General features: G+C 32.8%; 1 protein-coding gene across 1 annotated transcript; it reads right to left on the bottom strand.

Moving 5' to 3' along the window:
• Nucleotides 1-1,545: 1,545 nt before the first annotated feature.
• On the bottom strand, nt 1,546-7,900 carry LOC18446391 (trehalose-phosphate phosphatase A). The gene is made up of 11 exons (XM_006856509.4): nt 7,718-7,900; nt 5,127-5,600; nt 4,800-4,940; nt 4,619-4,690; nt 4,388-4,516; nt 3,884-3,940; nt 3,697-3,798; nt 3,448-3,525; nt 3,073-3,142; nt 2,805-2,968; nt 1,546-1,818 (listed from the first exon to the last, which is right to left on the bottom strand). The coding sequence occupies exons 2-11, from the start codon at nt 5,433-5,435 to the stop codon at nt 1,765-1,767; spliced, it is 1,176 nt and encodes a 391-aa protein (XP_006856571.1). The 5' UTR covers nt 5,436-5,600; nt 7,718-7,900; the 3' UTR covers nt 1,546-1,764.
• Nucleotides 7,901-21,378: the final 13,478 nt, after the last annotated feature.

Genomic DNA, 21,378 nt, shown 5'->3' with positions numbered 1-21,378 from the left:
AACACACTTCTGCATAAAGTTTTCCCATAATTAGTGGCGACAGAGAGAGAGAGAGAGAGATTCTGAGTGGTCTTGGTTTGTGCAAAAAGTTCCTACAATTTGGTGTTATGGCTTAATTAATCATCCGTGAGTAGCAACTTGAGTACACGGTGTTTTTAGACTCGGCTGGGCCACTTGGACTCGGCCAAATTATTCGGCTTTTGTTGTACTTCAGTTTTTTTTGGTTATATAGAATAATGTATTATTTTTAATTTAAACACCCAAAGGGCTTGCTAGTTATATAGAATAATGTATTATATTTAATTCAAACACCCAAAGGGCATGCTAGTTATATAGAACAATGTATTATTTTTAATTCAAACACCCAAAGGGCCTGCCGGGCGGTGCGCATGTTCATTTTGTGGTTCCAATCGTGCCAAGATGTTACCTTAGGGCCAGTTTGGATGTCAAATAAAAAAATCTTCACATTGAAAAAAATCATAAGTTTCTTCATCTTTAATTAAGAAACCTTGCCATCTTTTTTTAGTAAACAATTTACTTTCATACAATAAGCAAACCTGAGCTTCTCTTCATCCTGAGCTTCTCTTTATTCATGAAGAGAAGGGGTTTTTTATGGGTGTGGTATGAAAGAAAAGGTTAGTCTTTTTTGTAAAGAGAGAAAGGGCCTTAGCATTACAAAAATACCGCCTAGGGCTACCATGAATGGGGCTTGAGCTTCTCTGGTTTTTTGCAACCCGAGCTTCTCCTTATTCATGAAGAGAAGGGGCTTCCCATCGGTGTGGTATGAAATAAAAGACTCGCCTAGGGCTGTCATGAATGGGGCTTGAGCTTCTTTAATTTTTTGCAACCCGAGCTTCATGAACCGAGCTTGTCCTTATTGTCTTTTGTAGAGAGAAATGGGCTTGCTTTACAAAGACACCCGCTTAGGTCGAGCTTCTGTGGTTTCTTACAACAGATTACAACCGAGCCCATGGTGTGGTATGAGAGAGCCTTTTGTAGAAGGAAAAAGGGCCTTGGCTTTACAAAAATCCCACATAAGGCTATCATAGATGGGGCTTGATCCCATAGTGTGGTATGAGAGAAAAGGCTGAAAGGGCTTTGGCTCTACAAAAATGCCGCCTAGGGCTGCCATAGATGGGGCTTGGGCTTCTCTGTTCTTTTGCAATCCGAGTCTCTGCTTATTCATGAAGAGAAGGGGCTTCCCATGGGCACCTTTTGTAGAGAGAGAAAAGGTCTTTGTAAAAAAAAAAATTTATAAACGAGAGTTCAAAGAAAAAAGTGCCAAATGAGGGATCAAACTCAAAACATCTCACAAAGGGGTATTCTAAGAGGGGAGATACAAACCGACACGCCATTTAACATTGGCTTCAAATAAAGTAGGGCTATACTAGAGTGAGTTACTAGGACTCGGCCGAATAAGCCATGGCCGAATCGACTTTCAAAACAGTGTGTGTACAAATTGATTAGGACTATGGTGAAGTTGGAGGGTTCAATCACCCATCTTATCATACATATCTTGATATACATTCAAGAAAATCAGAGGAGTAAAGGTAAAAGGGGTGAATTTATTAATATAAATAGATTGTTCACCATTACAACTCTCCCCATTGGACCCGAAATGCGTTGGCGCTAAATGAATGGCTTATCTGTAAAGAAAGACTAAAGAGAAACAAGGAGAAGTCTATACTGCATTCACATCCCAACTGGGTAGCCTTTGGCAAAATCCCAGGTTTGGAAAGAAAAAGAAAGCCCTTCCTCCTTTCTTTACAATTCTCCTGACATTTTCCATTTCACAAGGGACTGTAGGAAAGCCATCACCTGCATACCACACACACAACTATCATCAATTTCAACATCTCCTCTCTCTCTCTCTTTCTCTCTCTCTCTCTCTCTCTCTCTCTCTCTCTCTATGGTGGTTGAGTTTGGGGTTCAGCCTCTTGTCTTAATGTTCAGATAGTATCTAAGCAAGTCCTAAAACCTGGGGTTGGACTTGATTGGCTAAGGTGTTGACAAGTGCATGACTATGGCTCAAGATCGAATTCTTTCGATGAAATCCCCAGGTTTGAATACTATGCATGTCATTGCACAAAAATGGTAAGCGATTCTGTAAATGAACTCCAATGGTTTCATGATCAAGAAAGCTGCTTGGAATGGTCATTGATTTGGTTTGGTTGACTTGTGATTTACATCGTTCCGTTGCTCCTAAACGGTAAGGTCGTAAAAATAGGATCCTTACAGTCATGACCCCTTGAATCAGATAGTTTAACTAGATTACTGTATTAGGAGGTGGGGAACGAAGATATTTTATCATTTACTGTTTAAAGAATATTTTGGTGGGAATCAAATCTCGACACTTGCTATATTCTAATGTATTGCTACCACCATACCAATAATTGGAGATTTATGCATATTCTATTTGTTTTGCGCGAATTAGTATATGTGGGACCTTTAATTTATTTCCAAAAATATTGTTACATAGTCTAAATTTTAAATCAAGGATCTAGCACAATAGCTGCTTAATTGCTAATTTGTTAACAGTTATTTTATTTTAATTTTACATTGTAATGGTTGGCAAGCAGTAAATATGAATGGTTGAGACCACAATCTTAACAAGGCAGATATTGCACATATTAATCCAACATTATGTACGATAAGATTCATGGATCTTGATAGATCTCGCAAGTAATGCCTTTTTAACCATTGATTCTCTACAAAAACACAAGCTAACATAAGTGTGTGCATCTGCCTGAAGAAAAATTTAAAGGAAACTGTGTGGATGGATTTATGATGGTAGAAAACCATACCTCAGATGGGTCCTTAAGGGAATAAAAGGCAGAAGAGGGCCTTGGATAGGCAGATACTAAAATGCCACAACCTTGACCCTTTTCTCTCAGAGCCTTAAAGGCATCTTCATCAGTTCGATCATCTCCAATATATATAGGAAACACATCGAGGCCATCGTTTAGACCTGCAACAATTGTCCCAAATGGATGAACATAAAATTCATTTTTGCATTTTTTACTGTGTTTAGCACTTCAATTACTAACAGGGCTATTTGGTCTTGTTTCTTACCGAGAGATTCCAGTAAAAATTCAACAGCTTTCCCTTTATCCCATTTAATGATTGGACGAATCTCTAGTACCTGCAAATATATACTCTTGTTACTACTACTGTACGTCTCTATCTATGATTCCTGCAGTATACAATCTGATCGCTTATCAAAATTTATCTCGTGTCAGCCATAGTTGTTGTCTTACTCAATGTCCTATGTAACTGATTAATTACCAGACTATGCTTTATATAAAGTAGACCCAAAGCAACAGTATGCTAGGCCTACATCAAAGAACACTAATTTTCTTTACATCTTGGATAACCAGGTCACATTCTAATTTGCATATGATAATCAAAACAGAATCAGTTTTTAAGATTTTCGGAAAAAAGAATTACCTTCCTACCATGACACACTCTCAGTTTGGGGTATCCTTCCAGAATGTTGAACACATGATTTGCAATTATGTCCCAGCTCTGATAAATATAAAAAGGGCAATTGTTAATTGGTGTCATCATATGGATCATCAAAGACCATCATGGGGATGCTTATTGAAGCCCATAGTGCATCAAATATACATATATGGATGTTTGCCTCATATAGAGGCACATAACTGTGAGTCACTTCAAACTGATCAGAAAACTTACATCTTCATCAACGCATCGATAATGCACAGAAACACAAAACTTATTGTTCTCCACCTTCACCCCGTTGATCTCCTTTGTACATTCCACAAGAGATTTGAAAACCTGCATAATTGATTTTTAATTGTCTAGAAAAATATTTATTTAGATCTTTATGTATGACAAGAAAAATAACATAAGGACAGTGTACCTCCTCAATCATTGGTATGAATTCTCTGGCAGGTTGAAATAAACTAACTTCTTTCCCCTGCATGTCCAAACAATCATTTGATAAACAAATACTTTGACTTTCGATACTCAGGGTGACGTAAATGCATATAAAATGGGCATATCTCTGTTAAATTCAGTAAATCTCAAAACATTAACTCCATTGCCAATCTATGCATTCCACTTATAATATACAGCACCACTAAAGCAGCAGCTTAGTGTGATCATGTCATTAATTTTATTATCGGTTAGTAAAGCATGGTGACCAACTAGATCCCATGGATTATGGAAACACCATTTACCATTTTAAGGGTGAGAGAGAAAGAACGTGTCAGAGATTCTCCAAATCCTAAAATACGAAAACCGACAACTCTCAATATAGAAATGTGCTGAGTCTTGAATAATTCAATTTTTAATTACATGAGGTGCAGTTAGTCATTATGTGCATTATCTTTTCTTGATTCATATTAATGAGCAAAAGACTGACCTCTTTGTCCGTCGATCTGACACAGCTTTCTGAATAATTACTTGGTTCCGAACTTCTAACAGGCCCCATAATATCCATCCCATGGCTACCGGCATAATAAAGCTCAGATAACGCCACAAATTCATTAACCTGAAAATGCTCATAATAATTCATGGCCACTATCAGACCAATGTTAACCACCAACTGAAGCAAAATGCTGATGATTTTAAGATGGATCTTCATTAAAAGTACCTTATGACGGGATCTCCCACTAATTATAGCTGTCGGAAAGAGCTTCACAAGTTCACGAACAGTAGCACGCATCTTTACACAAAGCATGAATTGTCTTGCTTAACATTGATTCATTTGGATTTCAATAAAAATAAGCATCAATTAATTCATTTTCTAGCGACAATCATTGATAGAAGTTTACCGCATCAGACATGAAGGCTGCATCAGGATCATCAACGATGGGTGACAGTGTTCCGTCATAGTCCAAAAACAATACGAAAGATTTTCCTTTTGCAAATGTAACAAGTTGTTCAAAAGAACTTAGAGCTGATGGGTACTTCAACTGCCAAAAGTGAAGCTTAAATGAAGTAAAGACAGGAAAGAAAGTTGTTGATATGTTAATTAAGTACTATGTTTCCAGAAAAACCCCTGAATGAAGCTCATGGTAGAAAATGAATGAAATCTATAATTACGCTGAAGACTAGATAAACACCTAAACGATAAAAATAAAAAAACTCATTAGACTTACCTTCCATGAATTATATGCTGCTTCAGCATTTTCATGCATTGCGAAAATGGAGTTTCCATCCCTGACGGCACCTTTTCGAGGGGGTGAAGAAGCTTTCATGGCATCAAGCCACCCATTTTCTCGAACATCCTCAAGAGTGCTTAGCATGGATTTCTTCTGAGGGGATGTCAATAGACGTCCAGAAAGAGAGCGAGATGTGTAAGATGGTGCAGGGGGTGAACAGAGAAGCAATGGTGATGGAATGCCTAATCTCGACTTGGCTAGAGGTGGAGAATCCGTCAGCACAGGAGAAGTATGCTCTTGCTTCATTTCAGTGGAAAGATATAGATTGGTCTTTGAAGAATCAATGGTGGCCCTTGGATCAAAGCTTCAAAGGAGTGTGAAATGATGCTTATCTATGGAGAACAACTTCTAGGGAGTCTTTGATGCCTTTGTGTTTGCTTGTGCAGACACCTAGAGAGATTGTCCTGAAAACTAAGATCCAAAATGCAAGAAAAATCAATGAAAGAATAGTACAACTTAAGCTGGACACACTGAAAAGAGCCGCTTCGTCAACCTATGCATTTTCAGTTTTTCACAAGTGAATAATAAGTCACGGATAAGGGATTTACATAGTCAACCAGGGGCTCTAATAAGCAACAAAAAGAACTTTGAACCACAAATCAGAATGAAAATTCAACCAAACCAACCCCATAGAAGTCTGGACAGAACACGGATCCATTTTCACGGAAGGTATTCCTCAGATATTGACATAATAAAGATGGGACTCTGTAACGATACTCTATAATACTTGTTTCCTGGAGTACCAAATTCAATGTGCTTCATTTGAACCAACAAACTCTGCAAAGCACTGAATGAGAAATTTCCTGCCACCTATGATCCTATCAAGAACACTGTGATAACAAACCGAGCAAAAGGAAGTCCACCAGGAACCCCAATGAAGGATATAGCACAAATACAGGAAGAGTTCATGTGGTACAAGTTACCATACTCTTTTGTGTAACCAGTGAAACCAGCTGATACTAATTATTCCTCTGCTCAGAACAGTTATGTCTACTTTAGCAGAGGAACAGCCAATATCAGTCTTTAGATGTAACTGGTACAATACTCTGTATCATCTGAATGGAATGGTACCAGCTACACACACACACAAAGATCTCTCAAATAAGTATGAAAATGTGAACCCAGTTCTATAAAAGTATCAAATAGAGAGCTTATGCGTAAAACCTCTAAATAAGATGGCAGACAAGGCCAATATATAAAAATTAAATATCTATAGAATGGATTAAAGTTTCCGAGAGAAAGATGTTATCCTCGGGAATCCATTTGCAAAGCACTATTAAGGAATAAAAAAAAGTTAAGAAAAAATGGGGCATCGTAATATTTCTCGACTTTAAAATCATGTAAACTAGAACTTCCCCTTAATTTTATAAATCATTTTTATATAGTTAATGTATGATATTAAAAGTGTTATTTATCAAAAAGGAAAAAAGTATATGCTCATATAAATCTACTCAGATTTAGCTATATTTTAAAATGGTTGCAGAAAAAGTCATACAGGAAAGGAAATCCACAATGTTAATGAAAGCCTATTTTATTCTTTTTCAAGAGTACCATGAAATTTACTGGAAAGTTCAATAAAAGTTACATTTTGCAGCTATTTCATACTATTTATGAATGCCAGTCAAATTTGCAATTCTGAGTTGTAATAAAACTCTCTGTACCAAACATTCAACACCTCACATGGGTTAATTTATCAAAACTTTTCTTGCTCCAAACAATAAATCATTTTTTTGTTTTTCTATAAATTTTTTGCTCAACCCGAGATCGAAGGAAACAAAATAATTGCAAACGACAAAAATACGTGGCTTCAATCGAAGAGTGGCTTCGATTGAAAATAATACAGCTAAAAAGGGAATGTCAACGCAATGTGACACGCAGAACTCATCGTAATTGCATCGAGATCGAAGGATACGATCCAAATTAATTAGTTTTACAAACACATTTAAAACACTAAGACATGTCCCTTTGATATCAAGGCATTGACATGAAGATAAATAAAAAACCAAATAGAATGGAGAAGGGGAAAAATAAAATTGTCTCTTACAGACTGTTCTAGCATCATGCATGAAAAGAACAACAAAGGAAGAAGAAGCCAGTGAAGGAAAATACATGCAAAAATAAGGAACAACAAAGAAGAAACAGAATCAGGGAAAAGGAAATAAAGAAGATGAAAAAAATCAAACATGCAAAAGTGATTCTGCATAAAGGGAGAGCACCAATCAAATTAATCAACAATGCCAAATTCAGGGTCTCTCTTATGGGGATTCACCAAAACAAACAAACAAAAATTCTCACACCCCAACTACCCTTTCTCTTATTAAAACTCATTCCATGCAGAAAGCACCGAATCACAGCGCAATGAGCATGAAATCACAGCCCAAGGAATCATAAAAGCCAGAGGAAATACGAACCATTAGGGACAAAACATCACGCAGCAAACAAACGAAAAAAACCATCAACCATTGCAATGACCATGTTTTTTTAGAAAAGGAGAAAGAGATACAAAGAAGAGAGAGATGAGCTCATACCTTTCATATAAGGTCTGAATCAATCTGACTAAGGTAGAACAAAAACCAGGTGATTAAATTGAGAAACACCAAAAAAACCAGAAAACGCAAGAAAGAGAGAGAAACAGAGAAACAAAATGCAAGAAAGAGAAAAAGAAGTGGGGAAAAAGGAAGTTAAAAATACGAAAGAAAAAGAGCTAAAAAGGGTCGGGGCCTCGTTTATAATTCATAATCAATTCAATGGGCTCCATGGGCCCGCGTTGACTGGGACAACCGGTCTCCGAGTCATACGGAGCGAAACCGCTCCCGTTACGGTGACCGGCCCCACCGGTCCCCGAGGCGTCCACGTCAGCACCAACGGAACACCGACTGACATCTTAAGTGTTGGAGCCCGCGCAGTCAGCCACGTAGCGGTCGGAGTGGCCCACGGGCCTTGTTGTCCACGTATGTATGATGTGGCGGTGGGCCCCGGGAGAGGGCTTTACCGACGTGGAAAGCGTGCATGCGGCGCACGCTTATTGGGCTCTCTGTGACGGAGCTTACGTGGATAAGTGGTGCCACGTGGTATCCGTACACGTGGTGGGCCACGTGGCCGTTTATGACGTGGTATGTGCGAGAGATTCGGGAGTTGGAACTTTCAAAAGGAACGGTTGGATTCTCTGGCAGCTGCCCCTTCCATTATCGTAAATCATAAAGGCCCCCTTACCCCTTCCCAAATCTTAAGTTTTGAAGGGAAAAAAGTTTATATAGAGTCGAGGCTCTAAACAATTAAATCAGAGCCTATCTCAAAAATTTTACTAGAAGAGGTTGTTTTGATGCTCAAATATCTTCAAATTGATCATTTCAACATCAAGATGTATGGACATGAAAAAAAAATGGATTTTAATTTTTGAAAATAGTGTATTTTGTAACACATTTTGGGCCGTTAATTTTCAAGATTTTCAAATTTTCATAGATCTCTCAATCTACACTATTTTTTAACCTTTAAATTTTATAAATAAATCTAAGAATATATTTTAAGGCCCTCAAAAATATTTTCAGTATTAAAACTACATTTCTTGATACTATTTAAGATAGGCTCTAATTTGATTGTTTAGAGTAGGCTCTATACTAACCGCACCTGGTTTGGAATTGTACCCCTTTTTTTCCATATTTTTATATTTATAATTTTCTCTTGTGTGCCACCATGCTTTTTCTTTTTTATTGCCACCTAAAATAAGGGTTGACCAGTCATTCGGGTGTGGTGATGAATCTATTTTTTACAATTATAGATATATAGTGCTAAAAATAAGGATTGGGAATCTTAACAGTCAAAAAAACCAAAAAAATAAGGGGAAAAGAAAAGAGCTTTGTTATTTATTTTTTTATGAGTAAAAGCTTTGTTACCTTGGCTCCTTTAAGTATAGGTTTGCTCTAGGGTAGGCGTGCTATGTCCACCTATGTTTTCTTTTAGAGCACATATACTATGCTCCCACGGGAGCATACTCTCTATGTGATCTTTTGGGCAAAAAGAAAATTAATTTACTATAAAATTTTAGTAACTACATAATAATTACTAGATGATTATTTTCAAAAAAAAAAATTTGAATTTTGAGTTTTGTAACACTTAGATCTGGCTCTTAAAAAGTTGGATGGCGTCTATTCAATCTTGAGGACATTATATTTTTCGACCATACAGACAACTTATTTCGATATTTTTTTTTTTTTAACTAAGATTAATTGTGCAGGGTGTAGAGATTACATCCCCAAAATTTGAGATCTAATACATATTCTTAGCATGTGTTATGCCCATGGGAGTAAAAGGATAACATACTCCCATGGGTGTAGTAAACCATTTGGCTTTCTTTCACCCATCCACATCACTAAAAAAAAAAAATTGTAAAAGGATATTGGTGGAATAACTGAAATTATTGGTGGGAATTGCAAATAACATGGGTAGCCATGCTAGACCCCTTTTTCGTAATTGCATTCCTTGATTCTAGGAGACCTTTTAATAGTCATTTTCCTTTGAATAGTAGGCAGACTTGTAAACAATAAAATAACCAAATATATAGCAACCTAGCTTATTTGTTACTTCCAACCGGTAAAAGAAAAATGAAGGCTTTCATATGGTCAAAGAAAATTGGACCTCAAAACCCTTTTGGAGATGCAACTCAAGTGCTAAAAATCTTTATGATGACCTCAGAATTTATTTTCAGTCTTGTATATGAAATTTAAAGCTCAAAAATCTTGTAGATTCACCGACACAATTTTTAGGGCATGAGACCATTTTTTCTAGATTCACAATTGTCGAGGTCAACTGATCAATTTGAAGGTTTCCTATCACATAAACAACCTTCCGTGCCAGTTTTCGAGATTCGCCTCTAAAAAATTCCATAAGGCCTAGGCATTATATAAATTTCTTCCAAAAATTAATGACAATTCACCCATGTTTTGGGTGGGATCTGCATTAGCACAAATATATCTTACATAGATATGTTCGTAAAAAACATTTTTGGGTAATTCAATGGGGAAAACATAACCTTACCTTTTTTTCCAAATAGATTAGGGAATTAACTTTTCTTTCAAGATATCATTGGTGTGTGTGTCGGCATGATTGGAAATCCTCACAATTTATATATTAAAAGGTAACGTCTACTCCATATTTTTTGGTTGTCATAGAGATAGTGAAGATGACTCGTGTTACTTGTTAGGCCGATTTTTATTTGGAATCTACGTGTTAATGACATTCATTATTGTTCTAACTTCTAAGAGTGACGTTCTTTTATTATTGTTTAGAGCACATATACTATGCTTTTATAGGAGCATACTATGCATCTACTCCCTCATGCAAAAGACTCATTTAAAAAGATTATTTTAGGCTAGAATTTTGGGAACCACATAAGAAACTACTAGGTGATCATTTTCAAAAGAAAAATTTTGAATTTTGCATTTTATGACGCTCAGATCTACAGCACTTCAAAAATTGGATGATCTTCAATCTTGAGTTTTTTTTTTTTTTTTTAGTACTTGGAGATTTAATTTTGGAAAGTCTTTTTATTGAGATTAGTTTGTGGATTGTAGAGATTATATTCATTTTGGGATCTAAAAAGTATTCCCATAATGCATTATACTTGAGTGAGTAAATAAATAATATACTCCCTCGGGAGTTGGAAATCTTTGCTATTATTTATGGTGTTGGTAAACAACGTGGGGATTTGGCAATTGGGAAGTGTTTAAGAATAAAATAAGATTTTATTGTTTTAATATAATAAAGTAACATTTTTTTATGAGTTTGGCCAAGTCGTTGTGTATCTTCTATTAGTCAAAGGCAACACCTGCAAGGAATGAAAAAATATCTCTCTTTTCTGTTTCTTTGTTTGAAAGAATCATTATGATTTTAAAGTAAATAAAATGATAGAATAATTTACAAGTATGAAACAAAGACTATTATGTGGTGACTTTGGTTAGAACAGGAAGTAAAAAGAAGTGATTTAATGAAAAGTGGTTTTGGGGGTTGGATTTATCACAGGAAACTTCTTTTGACTTGAATCATAAAGGTGTTACCTTCTCGAAACGCAAGAGTGAGACGGCGATTTAGTCAAATAAAAAAAGTTTCTTTGTACTTGACATTAGAGACATTGTCCTTTTCTTTCTTGGAGAGAAAGGTAATTAGAGAAATTTGGAGGTTTTCTCTCATGATTGGAACCTAAATTCTCATGGAAAGGAAAAGTATCCTGTCCACATCGTGCACCCTTCTTCAGATCTCGTATAACGATATCCAATGGCCAAGAATTAATCTTGTATTTTATTTTTATTCTTTATTTAAATAAAACAGTTATCTGAATTTTGTGTAGTAAGTGTTTTTTTTTAAAATATAACTGAATAAAAATTTGTTAAAAAATATTTTTTAAAAAAATAAACAAATTAGCTCTAATTTTATTTTGGTCAATATTTTTTATTTAAAATATTTTTTTATTAATTTTATTCGATCTTACTCATAAAAATGAACATAAAAACCAAAAATTCAGATTAATATCATTTTAAATAAAAATAAAAAATAAAAAAACATAAAAACCAAAAATTCAGATTAATATCATTATAAATAAAAATAAAAAATAAAAAATAAAAAAATGAGATTCATTATTGACCTTTGGATGGGCATGAACTATTAAAAGGTGCTTGTGCACTTTTTAAGTGTCCATATGATGTTGATGCAATACCAACCCAGAAAGGCCGCATGATGTGGATGCAATACTAAACCAGAAAGGAAAAACTACGATTTATATATGTACCAAAAAGTAAACAAGTATCTACAGTTCGGTACCTGAAGTTCCAAACCTATTTTATTTTGGGAAAAAATAATAATAATAGGAGCATACAATGAAAAATGATTGTGGAAAATTTTTTAAATGCCACAAGAAGTACGAGATATTACGGTAATTTTCAAGAGCATTTTGATCAATTTTTTGAATTAAATAAAAAACTGATGAGATATCAAATAGTTCTTCTCTTAAGGTTTCTAAACAAATTCCCCTCAGCTAGATTTTAAACCCATCACCAACCCCTACAGATTGCCTTGCCTCATGCCCTTGCCACCCTAAGTTTTATATTTATTAGTTCCTCTTAATGGTCAAAATAAAACCACGCATGTCAAAAGAGGGGATTAATTTAAAACCAGCCTTTTCAGTGGGACTTGAAACAAGGCCATGAGCCTTAATATGAAGCACCTTTACTGTGGGGCTTCTATTCCTTTTTGCTAATTTGAACTAAGGCCACAAGAATTAAATTTCATCAGCCTTCTTTGGGGGTTCATTGCACATGGCTAATTTTAGTTCTTTTTAAAAATATTGCTATGGATACCATAGTTATTAGGTAAAGTCAAAGATTTCAAACTTGAGCCGAAGACCGGCAAGAAAACGGATGTGCTTTCGTGCTAGCTGTTAAGACTAATAACCATTAGTAAATGATATCTCTTCTTCCACAAATTTATAATCAAGAATCTCCTTTTTTGCCAGATTTTGCAGTTCAATGAACCTTCGAGTTGGTTGTAATTTGTAAACATTTTCTCAAGATTTGCAATTGGAAACTTAAGAGTCGTTTCAATGCGTTAGTTTTTGGACTTTTTCCTTCTTTACTTGTCAAAAGGCTCCTTGATACTCGGGAAGGGAAAGAATTTGAGTTGGACCATTGGACCAGCAATTTTCCCATACACAGAAGAAGGCTCATTCAGATTTCTACAACCATAGTTTCCTTTTCTTTTCTTCCTTCTGTTTTTTTTTTTTTTTTCTTTTTTTTTTGAGAGGGGCAAAATTTACAGTTGTTTTTTGGTTTACATATGTTTGGTTCGTTTGAAAACTTTTCTTGAAAATATTTTTATATGAAAGAACTCTCCTATGTGATTAGGTATCGAAACTTTTTCATACCAATTGGTTTATTTTTATAGTAATATGCGGTGAATCAATTGGTGTGAAAAAATTTCTATTCCTAATCAAATTAAAAAAAAATTCTATAACTAATTACTTGGGGCAGTCAGTTATTTCATATGAAAAAAAATTTATAATTTGTTTTCATATGAATCAAACACGACCTTTAGCAAGGAGGACAGATAACAATATGCAAAAAGCAATCCTCCAATCATGGATGAAACAAATATTGGAAAAAAAGCAACTGATATAAGCCCGACAAGATCATAAACTAAAGACTAGTTTTTTTTTTTTGGAAATAGAATATAAGACTAGCTAAAGACACCTGAGTTGCATGATGCTCCATTTGAGAAGACAATTAAATTTAAAATTTATTATTTAAAATGATATGAAAATAAATAATTTTTATTTTTAATTTAAATTTTAAGTATCTAATCATTTTCTAATGATTTTGGTGAGATGCTGATTTCAGTGAGAAAAAATTATCTAGCTGTTTTGATTAAAATTTACCATTTTGATAGAATTTTTTTTGCAGAACTTATGGTGCGTAATGGTTTTCTAAATGTGGTGAAATTTTTGCTTCTAACCTAGTTATTTTTTTATTTTTTCATTTGTTTTTAATCATTTTCTACATTGTACGAGAAGGAATGAAAGATATACGTGCATCTTTTCTGACGAAGAATTTTTAAGAAGATAAAGCCTATTTAGAAGATCCTACAAGAGTGAGCGAGAGAGGGAGAGAGAGAGTAAAAAGGGAAATTGGAGGGAAATCACACATATATGGAATATGCTAGGGTGAGTCCAATAGCTTGGAAAAAATGAGTCCAACAGTCTAGATTGAATCTGGGTCGATCAAACTATCACGGATGTCGGATAGTATTTGAATTTTAATTTTTTTTTACAAATTCGAATCACTTGAAATTTTATACGTGTGTTGATAAAAAATAGGTGAATATTTAAAAAATGTTAAAAAAATATTTTACATGAAAAAATAACCAAAATACCCCAATAAATTTTTGGGGGTATTTTGGTCATTTTTAATTTACGGATTATTTTTTTTATATTTTTATTAGGTGCAGCTTGATGAGAATAACATTCACCTAAAATTTTAAGTGAATTAGATTTGTAGATAAAAAATAAAAATTCAAACACTCTCGATCGTCAGATCGGTATATATATATATATATATATATATCTGGAAGATGCTTGGGTGCCCAGTAAATCACATAATAGTATATGCCCAATGAATCTAGGCCGATCTGACTGTCGAAAGTGTTTAAATTTTAATTTTTTTTTTACAAATACAAATCACTTGAAATTTTATGTGATTTTTCTTCTCATCAAGCCGCACCTAATAAAAATATAAAAAAAATTAATCTGTAAAATTAAAAAGTAACCAAAATACCCCCAAAATTTACTGGTGTATTTTGGTAATTTTTTTTTATGAAATTATTTTTTAAAATATTTTTCAAATATTCACCTACTTTTTATCAACACAGGTCTAAAATTTCAATTGATTGGGATTTGTAGAAAAAAAATTAGACTTTAAATAATATGGGGCATATGTGATCATTAGATCGGCCTAGATTCAATCTGGGCCATTTGACTCATTCTTTCTTGTGAGCCCATTGACTCACATAAGCCTTTCATATATATATATATATATATATATATATAGGAAAACTCTTTTCAACGCCTATAGGCGAAAATGAACAGTGATTTCGTTTATCCTCATCACCATCCAAACTTCATCGTACGGTCGCTGTTGTGTAGTAGTGTTTTAATTTTTATTTTGTTTCTACAAATCCAAATGACTTAAAATTTGGAGGGTTTGTACATCTTAGTAAGACGCACCTAATAAAAATATTTAAAAAATAATTCGTAAAATATAAATTGACCAAAATTTATATTTTGATTAATTTATATTTTATGAATTATTTTTTTCATATTTTTATTAGGTACACCTCACTAAGATGTATACACGCTTCAAATTTCAGATCATTCTAATTAGTAAAAAAAAAAAAAAATTGAACACTACCGGACAATTGCGACCGAGCAATAAGGTTTGGTTGGTGATAAGGGTAAGGTGAAATCATTGTTCATTTTCGCCTATAGGCATTTTGTAGTATCTTCCATATATATATATATATATATATATATATATATATATATATATATATATATATGTGAGTACATGTGTATTGAGAAAACACTTAACAAACACTCAGTATTTCAATTCAGTCTTTCAATCATACCTTTTTACCAACTCGCTTAGGGTCACATTTATCTAATAATGTTTGAATTTTTAATAATTTTCCTATAAAATCAGATTATTTTGAAAATTTGGGTGTGAGTACACTTGACCAACTCACATTTAAATAAAATATTAAAAGCTAATTATCAAAAAGTAATATGATTAAAGTACCTCAAAATAGTAATACTGGTAATTTATTTGGTCATTTTATTATTTGAAATATTATTTATAATTTATTTAGTATGCCGTACTAAGGATCAGATTTATAAAAAAGATAATTAAATTCCAACAAATATTAGACAATTATAACTGTTTTATGGACTTTGTACGGTGATGAGTCATGAGTGAAATACTATAAAACTTCACTCACGAGTATTTTTAAATGTTATATATATATATATATATATATATATATATATATATATATATATATATATATATATATATATATATATAGTAATGATCCTATGAGACCCTCCCACACCCATATGTGTAGGACCTCATTGGATCACAATTAAATTTGACATATATCTCTAAAAACGTTATCACATATGGGTGTGTGACTTGATTTTTTTAGAGATCTGTGCCAAATTTAATGGTGATCCTTTGAGGTCCTACCCATGTGTGTAGGACCCCAAAGGATCATTACTTATATATATATATATATATATATATATATATAGCCGTCAGATCTTCATCGGGTGGTTCAAAATTTATATCACTAACCTAAGATATCTTACTAGTTTAGGTCAAGTCTATGGTCTCGTATCATTTTGGAATTACCTCGCGCATTGCAACACTTCCAAGTTTTCTTTGGTCTAAATGCTGGAAAGAAGAGAATGGGCAGATACTAATTCCTCGAATCAGTCCTTACCCAGGGGAATTGTCTCAAAATGAATAATTTATTATAGGAGTGAAGTGTTGATCTAATTCGAAGAAGTGGCAAGGCCAGGGTAATAGATATATTATGTGTTTCTAGGATTAAACAAAGAGAATTGCAAATAAAAGCACTACTGCCATGCCAGTCCATATATATATATATATATATATATATATATATATATATATATATATATATATATATATATAAAGAGAAAAAAACACTGCGCAATGCCTATATGCGAAAATGAACAGTGATTTTGCTTATGCTTATCACCGTCCAAAGTTCACCGCACAGTCACAGTTGTCTGGTAGTATTTCAATTTTTTTATAAAAATCTGAATGATAAAAAATTTGGAGCATGTGGTCATAAAAAATAGGATAATCTAATAAAAATATAAAAAAATAATTCACTAAATATAAATTGACCAAAATACCCCAAAAAATTTACAGGGGTATTTTGGTTAGTTTATATTTTACTGTTTTCATATTTTCATTAGATGCGCCTTACTAAGATGTACACATACTCAAAATTTTTAGATCATTCTGATTTATATAAAAAAAATGAAAAATGAAACACTACAGAACAATCGTGACCAAGCGATGAACTTTGGACGGTGATGAGCATAGGCAACATCACTGTTCATTTTCACCTATAAGCGTTGGGAAGAATTTTTCATATATATATATATATATATATATATATATATATATATATATATATATATATATATATATATATATATATATATATATATATATATATATATATATATATATATATATATATATATATATAATAAATATGGGCAAAGTTTATATAGAGCCGAGGCTCTAAACAATCAAATTTTAGCCTACCTCAAAACTTTCACTAGAAGATGTTCTTTTGATGCTCAAATATCCTCAAATTGATCATCTCGATATCAAGATGCATGGATATAAGAAAAAAATGGATTTCAACTTTTGGAAATAGTGTATTTTATAATGCGTTTTTGGACCGTCAATTTCAAGATTTTCAAGTTTTCATAGATATGTCGATCTACATTATTTTTGAAGCTTTAAACTTTATAAATAAAGATGAAAATATATTTGAAGGTTATCACAAAGATTTCCAATATTAAAACCGTATTTCTCGACACTATTTTAAGGTAGGTTCTAATTTGATTGTTTAGAGCCTAGGCTCCATACAAACCGCACCCTATATAGAGCCTAGGCTCCATATAAACCGCACCCTATATATATATATATATATATATATATATATATATATATATATATATATATATATATATATATATATATATATGGGTGCAGTTGGCATACGGCTGCATCCGTAGCTATAGAGGTAAGGTGCACCTTCAAATTTTATCATGTTAGATGTAAAATATTCGTAGAATTATCTCAAAATATATTTTGATATCTAATTATAAAATTTTAAATTTCAAAAATAGTTAAAATCAAGTAGATCTATAAACATATGAAAATCTTGAAAATGGACGGTGTAGATAATACGTTGTAAAATGTACTATTTCTAAGATTTAAAATATTTTTAATTTTCATGGTCCTACATCTTGATGTCGAGATGATAAAAGGGTTTTTCAACATTAAAACTACCTTTTTTCGATGGATTTTTGAGGTGCATCCGTAGTTCTACATTATAACGTTGTATCCTTATATAAACTTTTTCTTATATATATATATATATATATATATATATATATATATATATATATATCTAAATTTATCCTTTCATAATTTTTCTTGTCTATTACTCTCTTTTATTATTGTCTTCAATTTTTGTTCCGCAAACTTTATGGTATCAGAGCCAAGTTATATTCATTTGTGAACTAAACCTATTTGCACATTTAAATCTGGTCAAAATCCCTACTAGTCGCTGTGACCCAAAGACCACCGTGAGCCAGGAAGGCCATAAGGTTGAGGGACTGTTTCCAGTTGACTCAAGAAAAACCCCAAGATTAAAATGATAAATCTATTCAGAACATTGTCGAATAGAACTGCCTCTACTAGTAATACTTTAAGGGTAAATAATAGGGGGGAATTATTATAAATAATATAGAAAAACAATTGCAAAACTGGAATATTTCGAAGGTCCCCACTAATGATATATGCAAAAAAGGAACTATTGAGTTTAAGAGTAGTTTTTCAATAAAAACCATTGAAGAAACTCTTTCTGTTATGGAAAACCAAGATAGCTTCCAACTCTTTTCTACGAGAATGATTAAAGATCATATGAAAAAGGGTTTTAACTATCTCCATATTGGTCTTGTACAAATAGCTGTAAAACCATTAACCAAAATAGGTTTAAATAATTCGGTTTTACTTTGTTTGAGAGATAATAGACATAGAAGGTTCAATGATTCTCTTCTAGGAATCGTTGAATCAAGTGTCTGAAATGGACCTATATACTTTAACTGTTTTCCAAATTTATCTGTGTCCTTATCTAATCCAAACTTATTAAAAGTTTTGACTCTTAACCTTAAAACCCAAGGTTTTGATATGGATCCTGGATCCCCGAATTTGACCTTTGTTTATAGAATTTGCTATAAGGTTATGAATACTCTTTGTCCTAATACAAGACAAATGGATAAAAAAGGACAAATAATATTTTTTCAAACTAATATGGAAAAATCCAATTTGGTTATACCAAAATCCACATCTTGGAAACAGGTAAATTTACCTGAAAATTAGTCTCTGCAATCTGAGACCCATTTACCAACTCCTAAAAATATTGAGCCAGAACAAATTGTTGAATATCGTAATGGAGAGATAGAAATCCAATTTCCATTATCCAGAAGAATGAGTATTTCAAATACTGTCTTTCCGAATATGGTTCCTAAAATTCCTCTTAGAAATTCAACTTCTTCTATACCTCAATCTATTTATGAAAAGGCTTATAATAAGAGAATTATTCTTAAAAGTAGGAAAATTGAGAATCAAGTTCAGCACCCAGTCTATACCGTGAATACTCCCAGCTCTTCCCAGACTGAGCAAGAAGAACCCACTATGTCTGAATTCGATTTTGAAATTCTGACAATCCAAACTCAAGATGACTTTACCATAGATAAAGAATAGGTTAAAAAAGATTTTCTCTTTGATGAAAATAAACAAATAAGAGAATGGTTCCTTCAAGAATTTAATCAATGATTAAAAAGAATTTTTCATTTCAAATTTAATAAATTCATATTATAACATAAAACAAATGTAAATTTTTTCAAATGGTTAAGGGATATAATTAAAAAAGAAGGAATAAAATACCCAGAATTCCAGGTAAATACCCAAGTTAATACTGTCCAAAATACTTTTCAAACTTTTCATACAGTTAAAGGAAAAAGCATTGAAGCTATCCATCCTCCTGAAACTAGCTTACAATTGAAAGGAGAAACACAAGAAATAAAAGCCTCACCTTTCAAAATGGACTAAAAGATTCTGAGAACCAGATGACTAAAATTGAAGTCATACCCCACATAATAGAGCAAAATAATTATACAAATCTTTTCCTACAAACCATAGGAAAACAAACTAGTAGGATAGAGAATGTCCTAAATACAATAAAACCTCAACACCAGGAAAAGAAAATAGAAAAAGATAAGGGGGCATTTTTGTTCAAACCACCTCCTAGTATTGTGGCAGGAAAATTCAACCTATAGGGAATCAAAAAGAAAGTGAATTGATAAAATGACTTGAAAAATTAGATATAAAAAGAAATTCGAGTGATGTACAAGTCCTCTAAGAAGATAAAAGTGTTTCAAATCTAGAGATATCTGAAATAGAAAAAGCTTTTAAATAAACAAGGTTAGAAATTAATAGAATAGATTATGGGAGAAAAACTAGGCCGGTTGCACCAACCAGAATGTACTATCCTAGACCAACTCTTGTAGATCTTAAGATAGAGGAAGACCTTATTGCTAGTTCAATTTCTTATTCAGGAAGATTGATAGTAAATTGGAATATAGATGGGATGTTTGAAAATCAGATTCTTGATCTTATGAAACATATGACCATGTATGTCATCGCATGTAAAGCAAGTGGGAATCAAGACCATGAAATTGCTAAAGCCATTATATGTGGATTCACATGATGGCTTAGATGATGGTGGGATTTCCACATGGATGAGGAAGCCAAAGATCAAATTCTAAATGTTGTTAAACAATATAGTATAAAGACTGAGGTCGGACCAGGACAGGTCCCAAAAAATTCAGTGACTGAGGGAGATGCAATAAACACCTTAATATATACCATTACACTTCATTTTGTGGGAAGTACGGCCCCTTTATCTGTTAGATCTGAGGATCTACTTTCAAACTTACGTTGTCCAACTCTCACATTTTAAATGGTATAAAGATGTATTTTATTCCAGACTGCTATCCAGGGATGATATTAAACTCGATCATTGGAAATAAAAATTATTGCTGGACTTCCTAATCTTTTTGCTGAAAAGGTTAAGATAAGATTAAAAAATAAGTATGGAGTGATTATTTCCTATCCCTTACATACCCTTGGAGAACTCTCAGCAAAAATCTGTGTTGAAGGTCTTGCATTATGCACAGATATGAAATTGAAGAGACAATTAGAAAAGCAAAGAATGACGGGGAAAAAGGAATTAAGAGACTTTTGTGAGTAATTTGGGTTCAATACTTTACCAACTTCCAAGCCTACTCACAAACAAAATTATAGAGACTCTAGCAAATTTAAGTCTAATTATAAGAGAGAAAATAAAAATACTTTTCCTAATAAATTCCTACATGACCACTCTTTTAAACAAAAGGGGAAAATAAAAATACCAGTTTGTTACAACTGTAGGAAAGTAGGACATTATAAAAATAAATTTAGAGTAAAAAAGAAAATAAATGCTCTTGAAATAGACCTTGAGATCAAAAGGCAGTTATTTAATATTCTATTAATTAAAAGGGATGAGTCTGATGAATCTTCTGACTTTGATGAAGATTTAATTTTTTCGAGTTCAGACTCTGAAATAGGTTCTGAATAAAAAACTAATATAGACTGTCATTGTGATTTCTTAAATACACTCACAAAAGAAGAAAATCTAATTATAAACTTAATTGATAAAATAAGTGATCCCGAGGCTAAAAGAGAAGCCTTGATGCATTATATCAATATGACTA

The sequence above is a fragment of the Amborella trichopoda genome, chromosome 13, assembly GCF_054954075.1.
Source record: "Amborella trichopoda isolate Santa Cruz 75 chromosome 13, AtrichopodaSantaCruz75HAP2 v2.0, whole genome shotgun sequence".
In the NCBI taxonomy this organism is placed as follows: Eukaryota; Viridiplantae; Streptophyta; class Magnoliopsida; order Amborellales; family Amborellaceae; genus Amborella; species Amborella trichopoda.
Note: the sequence above shows the minus strand (reverse complement) of the source record. Positions and strands in the feature narration are given on the sequence as shown.

Bases quoted from the DNA above. Each gene is read 5' to 3' on its own strand.
- LOC18446391 (XM_006856509.4), bottom strand. From the start codon at position 5,435: ATGAAGCAAGAGCATACTTCTCCTGTGCTGACGGATTCTCCACCTCTA. The intron at 4,517-4,618 runs GTACTTTTAATG...GAGCATTTTCAG, and splicing joins GTGGGAGATCCCGTCATAAG to GTTAATGAATTTGTGGCGTT. The intron at 2,969-3,072 runs GTAAGAAACAAG...CAATTGTTGCAG, and splicing joins ATTTTTACTGGAATCTCTCG to GTCTAAACGATGGCCTCGAT.